Below are 12,735 nucleotides of genomic sequence, written 5' to 3'. Positions count from 1 at the left end.
ACCTTTAACATTTGGACTACATGACTTGTTTTGAACCATAACACTGGCATGAATGTGGTTTGTAAGAGGGAGAACAGTGATGCCAGGGTCAGAATACCCAAACTCTGAGAGAGAGAGAGAGAGAGAGAGAGAGAGATTGATTGATTGATTGATTGATTTTAGGAGCTCAAATTGGCATATAAAAGTACCTATCCTATAAGAGTGGGACTTTACATATTTGCATTAGTCTAATGCAAACGGTATTTTTCATTGGCTTCAATTACACCTCAGTAGTTGATAGATGACTGCTCCCTCCAGCGGCTATTCTCTGTTAAGGCAACAGACGGAAAGTTGTGACTTACCACGGGAACAGGAAGCAGAAGCAAAATTCAACCACACCGGCAGAAAGAAAGAGCAGCAATGTGTGCTGCGGTTTGTGTACCGAAAGGCCTGAGCGTTTTATTTAGAAGACTGATTCTGTCACCGCAGGTAATGTTAACAATTTGACACATTTGCCTCGTTTTAGTTTCTGGGGTGTATTATACAAAGCGAGAATGTGTCTTCAGCTGCGTGCCATGTTTATAGTATGTGTAACTGTAAAGTCAATCAGGACGGTTAATTCAAGGGCACGTTTTTACTGTTGAGAAGAAAAAAAAACTCAAACGATTAGTTCCTGTCAAATCCTTTAGTGCAATTTTTTGTAGATTTAACTTAAACTGACAGTCAGCAAAAGGAAAGAAGGAAATAACAGGTATGTGTTCGGTGCATCACATTTTTGTATAAATGTTTACAGTGTTTGTTTTGTTATACATAAAACGTCACCATGTTGGATGCACCGAATTTTACATAAACAATAAAATTGTGTATATGTGTGTGTATATATATATGTGTGTGTGTGTATGTGTGTGTGTGTGTGTGTGTGTGTGTGTGTGTGTGTGTGTGTGTGTGTGTATATATATATATATATATATATAGATGATTATATATTAAATATATATATATATAAATATATATATCCCATAGGGTGAGGCTCGTGCAATTTTGCACCCGTTAAAAACGTTTGGAAATTCTTTAAACATATACATGTTATAAAGTGTACATTACAGTGACCAAGGTAACCCAAAACTTTAAACAAAGACAGGTAGAAATTTTAGTGTTTATTCATCTGTAACTGTTAACTATACAGTGTACCTTACCAAAAAAATTCAAAAGGGTCTGGTAGCATAATAAATAAATAAATAAATAAATAAATTGTAAGGTTGTATACACTTTAAATGGCAGAGAAGTGAGAAATCATGGAGGCTATGTAAATTTGCACCCAGCAAAGGGTGTCTGCTTGACAAAGAGATAACCAACTTTTTTTTTTTTTAATGTTTAAGAGCCCTTTTGATCCCGGGAGCATGACCCGTGTTTGAGTTGTTTTTTACTTCATGGTTTGTTTACACTGCGGTTGGCCCGAGCCGGATTAGGTCCGAATGCGCGCGCATACCATCTAAATGACAATAGGTGATTATTCGTTTAGAGAGTGTTTATTAACACAAAATAGAGGTTCCTGGCCCATTTGTTATGTGAAGGATTTCACCTTGACTAAGATAAGTACAGCTGCTGTTTATTACTGTGATAACGAAGACCCATTTGTTTTCAAAATAACTATTCTGTGTCTAAACCAATATTCTCACCTTGTATATATACATAATTGCATGATGCATAAGCCTTTATTTGTAGTTAAAATAGGTTAAGCAGCCACAGGAATAATGGAGAAAAAACATTTACTGTATACAATTGTAGTTAAAAAAAATTGTATTTTTTCAAATGAGCCTTATTACAAATCCTACTACTGCAAAGGAATGGGTAATTAATAATAATAATAATAATAATAATAATAATAATAATTTGTTGTATGAGTACACTATCTAAATTGTTTGTAATTATTCAAAAAATTAATTCCTTTTTTAAAAAACAAAATGACAAGGGCTGAAAATTATTAAAACAATCATTATTTAAAAATTAGAACATAACTTGTTTAACATGTGTAACATGTCAACTATAATAAAAAAAGTGCAGAGGGGGGGTTGCACAGATCTTTCACCAGACCTGCTGCTATTTCTCAGTATATGTATTTAATTTGTGTTTCCACTTAGAATGCGCTCTAGATGTGAGCGCAGTGTACGGATATTTGGGATATGTACACTTTTGACGACAATTTAATAATAAAACGTAGATATTACAAATACTCCCCAGTATAAACAGTTAATAAATTCAAATATTCAGGACGCTTGTATATCAAGTCGTTCATCTCTCTTCGTGACGCTGCAACGGCACTGCAGCTTCTTCCTGTTTAGGTTCCGTGGAGGAGGAGCCGAGCGGCACTCGCCTCATGCGTGAGCCGTGCTAAAGTCGGGTGAGTTTACACTGCCTTTCTGACGTACCTAAGCTTGCTCTGAGCCATGTCTTTAGTTGGCCATTTTTAGGACAGCTGAGAGTCGGCCGTGTGCGTTTACACCGCAGAAAGAAAGACCTGCGACAGCACAAAGCCGTCCTAAAAATGGCCAGTTTAAATGCACCATTAATGACTGTATGAACCACAATTCCTGGTTGTAATCCACAAAACTTTGTAAGGTTCGTTTACATGTTTAAAGTAATGTCAGTCTTCTTCAGGTAATCTTCAATCAAAATAGTTTAATTCAGGAACAGAGCAAATCCAAAGACCATACAGAACATGCCCTATAATCGCATGCAGAAGCTGCAGGTACAGTCTTGAACAATAAAGCTGCAGGTCAAAACCTACAGGACTCGGGAAGGTAGTGGGATTCCAAGCAACTCTGAGCAACGAAATACAGTCTGTAAACATTAATGTACATGCCAGGTTACACCCCCCCACGTAATGGTAATCTACTCCCACCAATAACAGTTACCTGTGATTTAAAATCTGCATTTTAAGTAGAAAACAACTCGTGCGTAAATAGGGGTGATCCTCCCGAGATTCAAATAGGGCTCTTTGAAACTTAAAAGAACCAGTTTGTTATCTTGTCTCTTAGACAAGCAAATTTACATAGCTACAAGGACAGAGCCTCAAGGATGTCTCACTTCAAAAACTATAAACTTTTGGCTCAATAGTATATGTTGAATCCTCTTCCTTGTTAAGGCAAGCCTAGAGGGGGCTAATTAGACTCTGAGGTGGAATATCCCCATTGTGTTCATTTTATTGCACGCTCCCTTTCTGTGTGACAAAGAATTCAGATTTAAATAATGTGCAACAGGATATTCTGAGACTTTCTTGTTTTTTGAAGTGCTTCAGTACATTTCTCATTTGGAAAGCTACAGGTCATAGAGGTCTTTGATTCAAACACAGGGAATGCTCCTCATGTTTGTGCAGTCTGACAAATCATAACCATTCATTCCTGACAGGCCAACATTACATGCCTGAAAATCAGAAGGGACTTAAATTAGCCCATGGGTGGAGTAGCCCCCCACCTCATCATTTAACTGGGCAGTTAACTTGTGAAAGACTCTCCTTGAGCATATGTAGAGGATACTGTATTTAATTAATTTATTTATTTATTAACAGGTGCCAAGAACACCAGGTTTAGACTTTTCCAGGAGTTCTGTCATTTCAAGATTATTTTGGTAAATATGTTTGCCTTCTACGGGAGACTGTTTTGTTTTCACGACATGGTTTGCCCATGCACAGACCGACATGGTTTACCTATGGGCAGACCACCAGAAGGTTGGTGTGCTACCCTATACATAATGTATAGAAGCTCTAAATACTATTGTCCTGATTCCCTTTCAGCAATAGCAGACTCCCCCTGTTGGTGCAGACAGCAGGAATCCATGCAGGGTCCTGCCACTGCACTGTGGCGCCTTCAGTAAGTTTCATTTTTCTTTTACCAGAGTTGAACGTATAATGTAAATAAATATCTCTGATTATTACCCCCTGCCTTGGAGAAGTGGGATTGGAGACAACTGTGGCCCTATTATGAACTCTACTGCCAATGCACCCCACACCCTACTAACTTGTGTGGGCTTTACCACTGACGTCTGTTTCTGTTGTAGATCACTGAAACAGAGGAACCCGACAGCCTTTATAAGAATGTGGCAGTGTTGGTGAAAGGCCATGACAAAGCTGTGTTGGACAGTTACCAGTACTTTGCAACCCTCACAGCACAGGAGCTGGGCATTAACACTGACAAAGTGTGAGTGTCTACTGAGATGGCTGTAGATTAGGGGGGCTAGATTTCGTTTAATTTACTAAACGTTTAAACTTTTTAAAAATATATAGTTTTAAAATAAAAAAAAAAATAAGAGAAAGTGCTATTACTTAATTTTAAACAACTGGCTTTTTATAAATTACCGCATATGTCTATAAATGGGGCTTCTGATTTTCTGTGTTTTACCCTGGCTTTTCTACTCTCCTTAAAAATACAGCTGATACCTGTTAAGCCATCTGTGTATCTCAATTACAACTGAGAACCGTGTTAATAGTAAAATTGATTTAATTTGTTTTTTTGTTGTTTTTTTCTGTGGAACAACTAAATGGGCATTTAAATCGTAAGTCCTGCTTTTTCATTTAAATGCATAATCTGTATTAATGTAAATAGTTATGCATAATGATTGTAATAAATTGTGTCGAGCATAAAATACTTTATTTTTCATTATAGCTTTAATAAAGATTAGTCACTTATTATTAACATGCCGTTTGTGTGTTCTGCTTGTAAATGAAAAATGAAGGCTTGGCCGATTTTAAAAGCCCATTAAAGTTGTTTCACAGAAAAAAAAAAAAAATGTAAATCAAATCAGTTTTACTCTCTTGTGATTGACATACACAAATGGCTTAACGGGTATCGGTTAAATTCTTAAAGGAGAATTTTAACCCCAGCCTTAGTCCTTGCATTGCCACATCTGGTCTAGTGCAGACCAGACAGAAGACAGCAGTGGGCCATTCATAAAGAAATTCCTACAAAAGCCTACAATCTCTAAAATATGTTTTAATTTTGAAGGAGGTTGGAAGCCATACAGTCCTGGGATTTATTACATTTGAACTTTTTTTTTTTTCTTATTTTAGGTACGAGCCGCCCAAGAGGATTGAAAGACTGACTCTCCTGAAATCGGTTCACATTTTCAAGAAACAGAGTGCAGTATGAGATGCGGACTTACTACAGGTGCATAGAGGTATTCTTTGCTTTTTTAATTTTATCTTGTTTTTTAACACCACTGTTAGATATGGCAATATGTTGACAAGTCTAGCTCCAGACAGTACCTTTTTAAAATGCACTGTGAATCTCCTCTTATTAGTGTTAACTGTGATTAATAGATGTGTTTTTGTGTTACAGAACAAAGCAGTTGTTCTTGCAGCTTAGACAGGGCTCATAAAATATTAACAGTGGTACTTATTTTGAACAAATGTTTCAAGAGTCTTTGTCCACACCTTCTGTCTTTCTAACAAACCGACAATAACTTATCATTCAACTGTTTCTGTCATTTTAGTTCTTCTGTATGTTTTATGAATGACTTATTGTGAGCAACATCCTAAAAGGTCGTTCCTTCCTCTCTCTCTCTCTCTGAGCACAGCTGAAACATTTGACTGGCTGCACAGCTGATGTCTATTTGGAATAAATCCAGCGGAACTTACCTGAGGGGGTTGCAATGGAGGTCACTAGGGTGAGCATTCTTATTGCTGTAAGGTTCTCGACCTATTCCATTGGGAAGACACAGTATCTTTGACTAAGTTGAGATAAAAAACAAATTGACATTTGAACAAAAAATGGCCACACCCACCATCTCTTAAAAACTTTACTTTTTGAAAAATAGGGGTTTCAGGTGCAAACCCATGTCATGCATGATCACTTTTTTCTACAAACCATTGGTTTTTTGATCTTTTGAGGCTCCAATTTGCCAAGCCATTTCCATCCATAAAATATTGGCTCATCTGTGTATTACTGCATGCAGATCTGTGAAACATCCCCCATTGCGCAAATGCTTTGAAGTGTCAACACCATGCTCGCAGTGTGTGGTATAGTGTCATGTTCAAATTTGAGCAATATGCAAGTTGTTTTGAGTTTTTTGCATATTGCAAGTTGTTTTCAGCCACATTATCACGTGTTGTATGGGCTGAGGCTGTATTTGCATTAAAGTTTAGAATTGAAGAGCAGCAGAAAGCAGTGTGAAATGGTCAGTGAGCCATAGGGTGTTAATTTCTTCTTTTTTTATTCCCCCCAGACATTATTGGAAAAATTACCAGAACACATTAAAGAACCTGTATGGAATACAATATCTCAAGAGGAAGAAAAGCAAAGGCAGTGACCTTTGTTACTGCGTTTATGGGCAGAAAGAACAGGTTGCTGTTTCCAGTCCAACACTTCTAGTCTACTATATCTTTGTGTTAAGCTGAAAAGGCAGCCGACAGATTTTAAAAAAAAAAAAAAAAAAAAGGCACCTGTGTACGGCTTCATCGGATGTACATTTCTGTATTAGTCTGTGCCGCCTAATTGATACACTGATAATTTATTTGGATACAGTATTCTGAAATGCTCTGAAAAGTGATTTCCTTTCATCAAGAGAGGTTCACGTAGCGTCGTGCAGTGATTACATTGTGACTTGTGTAAATTTCTTAAACCAGTGGTTTTAGCCTCACCTGTCAATTGCGAGTTGTAATCATGGCTGAGAAGCGGAAACGAGTCGATTTGCCTTTGGCTCAGAAGGTTGAACTCTTGAAGGCGCTGGAGTCTCCTGTAGTTTCCCAGGCTACTGTGGCAAAGAAATTTGCCGTGTCAACATCGCAGGTGTCTCGCCTTGTGAAAGGTAAAGTTGAAATCCTGCAGCAGTTTGAAAACAATGGCAATCCGAACCGAAAACGTCAGAGAGCAGGCAAGAATGAGGAGGTCGGCAACGCACTCTTCTTGTGGTTTAGACAGAAATTAGGTCAGGGTGCTCGAATCTCTGGCCCCACGCTGAAGCAAAAGGCTGCAGATTTGGCGGCGGCTGAAGGAACAGACTTCATGCCGTCTGATGGTTGGCTTTCTCGATGGAAGGCTCGTCACAATGTAGTGTTCAAGAAAGAGGAAGGTGAGCGCCAAGATGCTGATTGGTTGGCTGCCCTGGACTGGAAGCGTAAAATTCTGCCTCAAATTCTCGATTCGTACAGCCCCAATGACATCTTCAACGCAGACGAGTCTGGATTGTTTTTCCGGGACTTTCCTGAAAAAGGTCACTGCCTTAAAGGAGAGGAGCTAGCTGGCAGCAAGAAAGCCAAAGAGAGAGTCACTGCAGTGCTCTGTGCGAACATGTCAGGTTCTGAAAAGCGACCTCTGTTAATCATTGCCAACAGCAAACAACCACGCTGCTTCCCGAAGGATCTAAACCGACTTCCAGTGGATTATGCTAGCTCGAAAAAGGCCTGGATGACTGGCCAGCTATTTCAGCAGTGGTTGCAGAAGTGGGACACGTCTCTTCGCACAAGGAATCGCCATATATGCCTCCTTGTTGACAGCTGCTCGGCACATCCCTCAGACATCCGTTTAACAAACATCAATCTCAAGCTTTTACCATCCAACACCACTAGCGTGATGCAGCCGATGGGCGTGGGGGTGATCAAAAACTGGAAGGCGCACTACAAGAGCCGTCTCAACCGTCGCATCATCACTGCTCTTGATGCGGATCCTGAGAAGAAAGAAAAGGATGTTTCCAAGAGCATCACACTGCTAGACGTGCTCTACCTGGCAAAGGAATCGTGGAATGCAGTCAGCTCACAGACAATCCTGAAGTGCTTTCGCAAGAGTGGCTTCTGCAAGGACGAGGCAGCAGATGTGTCTGATGGGGATGATTCACTTGCAGGTGTTCCAGTTCCTGAAAACATGACGGCTGAAGAATTTGAGGAATTCGTTGACATGGACAAAGACGTCAAAACTGCTGCCGATCATACCGATACTGAGCTTTTGGAGGCTGTAAGTGATAGCAAGCGTATCAAAGTTGAAATGGCAGAGGAAGATTCTGATTCTGATGACAGCAGTGCCCCACCACCTCTCACCTTAGCCCAGAAGTTGCAAATGGTGACTCACCTTAGACAGTATGTGCAGGAAAGTGGAATGCAAGCTGCGCTACCCTTCCTGAGGATGGTGGAAGACAAAGTTCAGTCCGAAGCAGCTCAGTCACAGAAACCGTGCACAATTGACTCTTATTTCAAATGACAAATTTACTGTATTCATACTGTAATGCAATTATTTTTTATTTTCATTTAGAAATAAAAAATATATAAAAAATTCTAGTGTGCACATTGTAAATTCTGAATATAAGTGTGACTAATGGTCCTCTCAAATGCCTCTCGATTAATTGGGACAGCTGCTTGTTCAGGATATATCTCCCGATAAAGCGACGCGGACTAATTATTACTGGGATATTGGTGATGGATGTTAGAAGTCAAATTAAATTGTGCCCCCCAATGTATCTTTGTTTCGTAAACTTGATAAACCTTGTTTTTAAACATCTTGAAATATATATTTTGTAATAATAGCTTCCTCCTTAACCAAACAAGTATAACGTCCATTTAAAAAAGTATTAACTTGAAATATGTAAGTACAATATAAACCAGTGTTTAAATTTTAGTAGCTGTGAGCAGCCTCCAAGTGCATGTGATTTAAGTATATGTAGAAAGCCTGAATAGACAAGTTAGATTACTACATGTACAAGTGTCTTGGAGCATGCAGATTGTATTTCATTTCATTTCATGCATCGCCCCTTTAATGGGTTTGGTATTGTTACCAATGGAACTACAAAACCCTTTTACTGGGGAAGTGAAAAAAAAAAAAGATGGGTATTGTTCGCTTTTTCTCCTATTAATATACCGTTGCGCTTTTAATGTATTTTTTAAATGTATTTTATAATAAAATAGTTCTGTATTTGTGGAACTGTTTTAGGTTTATTTACCAACACTACAACAGTTTCGTGAATAATCAAACCTCACTTGGATATCAGACTTGTGGATTTTTCTATCTGCCTTTGTACCGTCTTCTCCATCACGTCATTAATGTATCCTCCCCTGCAAATAGAAGAAACACTTTTCCAGAATTGTGTCCACTTGAGCTGGAATGCCCCATCTTTGTAACATGAATTAAGTTTAATTGGTGTCTTACCCCAGATGAAGTTCTCGCTGCTGTGGTGCACATTACAGAAGTAGGTGTTCCTCCAGATCCTTGGCACTCACTGTCAGGGTCTTTCTCGTCTGGTATGTCCTGTCCTTGTTGGGTACCATCTCCCTGCTCGCCACCCCCTCTTCCAGGAAACTGGGGTAGATGTACTAAGATGGGCCAGTCGCAGCGCAAACGTAATGCAATTTGCATTTCTGTTGCAACAATTCGCAAAGTAGACAATTTGTTGTGTGTAGTAAGAGACAATACACTAATTTAAATATTTGTTGCATCATCTTTGTGAGATCTCTAGCATTGTGAGAGTTTTGCTATATTTTTTCACATAAATAATGAGGCAGTTTAATCCCATCAGATTATATAGTGGGGCCCTCACCATCACCCCCAAATAAAAAAATGTGTTTCTATCAAAAGGCTTTTCATAACCACACAGTAGCCCCTCGTAAACCGGATATGTTTGTCCGACATAAGGAGGTGTCAGGTTTTAAAAAATGCAATAAAATCTCACACATACGTTTATAGTGCTCAGTGTATTTTAAATGTAAAAATCATTGAACTGAAATAATACTAATGTGTTTGGTAGCTTACACACTACATTATGAGAAATATAAATCTGTAGTATGCCAATACAGTACAGTAGTAATCAAATGAATACCTAGCGCACTTTGTTTTTACTTTAGCCTGTAGGCTACTGGTAACACAAAATAAATCATGCTGCTACATTGTACACATTGGTGTACAATGCAAGTAAAAGAAATTATTTTATTATTATTATTATTAGTAGCAGTAGTTTAGCCTACTTACTAACTCAGACAATTAACACAAATAGATCATGGTGCCGCACACAGTCAATTCTCGTTAATACGAATTTCAAAGGACCAGCTAAAAATTTTGCATTATCATGAGTAGCCTATAAACCAAATGTATACTGTTTATGTCCATTTTTATTTGATAGTCACTGGTGCAGTGCTAAATTGTGCACAATTACAAACCACCTGCACATCAATATAATAGGTGTGTTTCCTATTCCTATACAGATGTTCAGAATGAGCTGGAGGGGTTAGCAGCACCTGTGTGCAGTCTATTGCTCGCAACACATTGGGGAAACCAGAAATGTAATAGAATGTGTTTTCAAGGCTTGTAAGTACACCTTGTTTTTGGGGAAAATAGGTATTTTTGTGTTCACCTCAAAAATGCATTGAGCACATTTGCCAATGCACGAAAAAAAGCGGACTGGGAAATGCCAGCAACAATTGTGACTGTTTAAAACATGCTTTCAAAGTGTCGCAATTGCCAGCAGCTTTAGTACATCTCTTAAAATTTGAGAACCCTCGTTTGCACTATCTCCACCCCCTTTTTGCTAATTTATGCAGGAACGCCCATAATTACAAATTAATCTAAGGTTAACCACAAAGAAACACTGCTGCTGCAAAGCATTCCCTAAAAAGTCATAACAGCATTGTGCATGTTTAGTATATGTCACCCAAGACTTCTGACGATAGCCGCAGTGTCTTTTACACAGTGCATGTGGATTTTTAGTGATCAGATTGGCCAAATTTGTAGGTGTAATAATTACAATTCCAACACATACTAAATTAAAATTAGAACGTGTACTAAATATTTGAAACGTGTACTAAATAAGACACTTTTGACCCGAATGGCCTTCTCTATGGATGGGTTTTATAGAAGGCCCTCCAGGTGTAAAACATTATTTAATGCACATTTCAAATACATATTAATTTGGACCAATCCCAAATACATAAAATAGTACATATTCTAAATAAATGTAAACGAACTACGCATTTTCTACAGAGGGGCAGGTCATTTTACAATAGCACTTAGTCTTGCCACTGCAGTTGCTTGTAATGACTTGTATTGAACATCAGTCAACATATTTTATTTCCATTTTCCTGATTTTAAAAAAAATGTTTATTTAAAAACACTGAAGAATAGGACACACATTGGTAGTTCTGGAGGTTAAAGAAAGGGAAGACAGAAAAGTGATTGTCAATGTGTTCGATTTAGTGCAGATGGTAAATGCTTTTGACTTGATGATCAGTAATGTTCATTTATAAGCATATTTCAGATTGAAATTACTTGTGTTAAACAGTATTGATTTATTATTAATGTCTTAAAGGAATATATGGTGAGGATACATGTGTGTGTGTAATATATATATATATATAATTAGTGCCTATAGAAAGTTTACACCCTCCTTTCAAAATGTTCACCTTCTGTTGCCTTATAGCCTGGAATTAAGTTTTTTTTTTTTTTTTTTTTTCCATTTATCTACATATCCTACCCCACAACTTCCAAGTGAAAAAAATATCTTAGAAATTTGCAGAAAATTACTTAAAAATAAGTGTCCACCGCCCTGGTAATAGCAATCCTAAATTAGCTCAGATATAACCAATCATCTTCAAAATCACACACCAAGTTAAGTGGCCTCCACCTGTGTTAAATTGTAGTGATTCACATGATTTCAAGATAAATTCAGCAGTCCCTGTAGGTTCCCTCTGCTGGCTAGTGCACTTCAAAGCAAAGACTCAACCATGAGCACCAGGGCGCTTGCAAAAGAACTCCGGGACAAAGTTATTGAAAGGCACAGATCAGAGGATGGGTATAAAAAAAATATCAAAGGCCTTGTGTATCCCTTGGAGCATGGTCAAGACGATTATTAAGATGTTGAAGGTGTATGGCACCACCAAGACCCTGCATTGATCAGGCCTTCCTTCCAAACTGGATGACCGAGCAAGAGAGGCTACCAAAACACAATTAGGGGAAGTGTTTTTTTTTTTTTTTTGTGAATTCTCATTGGAATGCAAGTTGTACCTTGCTGTTTTAGTTATTGGATCCTCTGATAAATCATGTTCTTAATTTTGAAAAATAAAATGATGTTAATGCATTGATTTATTGATGATTTTTAAGTGCGTATCGACATCGATTTAATTAGGTTGCCGACTGCACCGCTAATATCGAATTTCAAATGCCTTTTCCCAGGTAGAGCTGAGCTGGACGGTCTGGGTAAGGTGTAAGTAAAGACGGCTGTCTGGTATAGATGACCAGGAAGCAGTAATGCGGTAGTAAAAGGTCACGTTGGCTTGTGGGATTGATTGAATATATGCAAACAAGTGAAGATGGATGCAGTTGAACAAACAGTGGCTGTTTTTATTTTTCAGTCTTTACACAGCTGTCAGTAGGCTTACTAATGAGGTGTCATTACAAAGCACTAAAGAGAGAAGTGGTGGAAAAATGTCACCGTTGTTCAAAACAGTTTGTCTCTTTAGTGCACGCTGTTACTTCTGTACAGCAGTTTGGCCCAGCTGGGTATGAGGTCCGAAACTGTACTGTCTCCACTGTCCAGCTCAGCTATACCTGGGGAAAGGCCGTGGAAAAGAGGCATTACATTGATTTTTAGGACTGAATGGTTGGCAAATCAATTTCATTCAAATTGTGGGGTGCATTTCTACAAACCTGAGACATGAAGCCCACCAATTACTAATGTAATGTTTATCCCAGTGTGTGATAATAAATGTATGATTAATACAGCTTTGTGCATGTTGGAGTTAGAGCACACCAGCACAGGCATGGGAAAGGTCACGCCTGTTACATCACA

At 38.3% G+C, this 12,735-nt stretch overlaps 1 protein-coding gene across 5 annotated transcripts; it reads left to right on the top strand.

Annotated features, from left to right (window-relative positions):
• The first annotated feature begins 365 nt into the window (after window positions 1-365).
• LOC121316231 (tigger transposable element-derived protein 6-like) lies at window positions 366-8,879 on the top strand. 5 transcript variants are annotated; one of them, XM_041251154.1, is made up of 8 exons: window positions 373-468; window positions 2,307-2,380; window positions 3,548-3,606; window positions 3,773-3,848; window positions 4,036-4,175; window positions 5,045-5,151; window positions 5,551-5,640; window positions 6,199-8,879. In XM_041251154.1, exon 8 carries the CDS (start codon window positions 6,636-6,638, stop codon window positions 8,163-8,165), a length of 1,530 nt encoding a protein of 509 aa, XP_041107088.1. In that variant the 5' UTR covers window positions 373-468; window positions 2,307-2,380; window positions 3,548-3,606; window positions 3,773-3,848; window positions 4,036-4,175; window positions 5,045-5,151; window positions 5,551-5,640; window positions 6,199-6,635; the 3' UTR covers window positions 8,166-8,879. The 5 variants fall into 5 exon arrangements, with proteins under 5 accessions (XP_041107087.1, XP_041107090.1, XP_041107091.1 ...); XM_041251153.1 differs by lacking the exon at window positions 2,307-2,380 and having other exon boundaries at window positions 366-468; XM_041251155.1 differs by lacking the exons at window positions 373-468; window positions 2,307-2,380 and adding an exon at window positions 499-730.
• The last annotated feature ends 3,856 nt before the right edge of the window (window positions 8,880-12,735 follow it).

This window comes from Polyodon spathula, chromosome 5 (assembly GCF_017654505.1).
Source record: "Polyodon spathula isolate WHYD16114869_AA chromosome 5, ASM1765450v1, whole genome shotgun sequence".
NCBI classification, from domain to species: Eukaryota; Metazoa; Chordata; class Actinopteri; order Acipenseriformes; family Polyodontidae; genus Polyodon; species Polyodon spathula.
The sequence above is the reverse complement of the archived record's forward strand: the minus strand, read 5'-3'. Positions and strand labels throughout refer to the sequence as shown.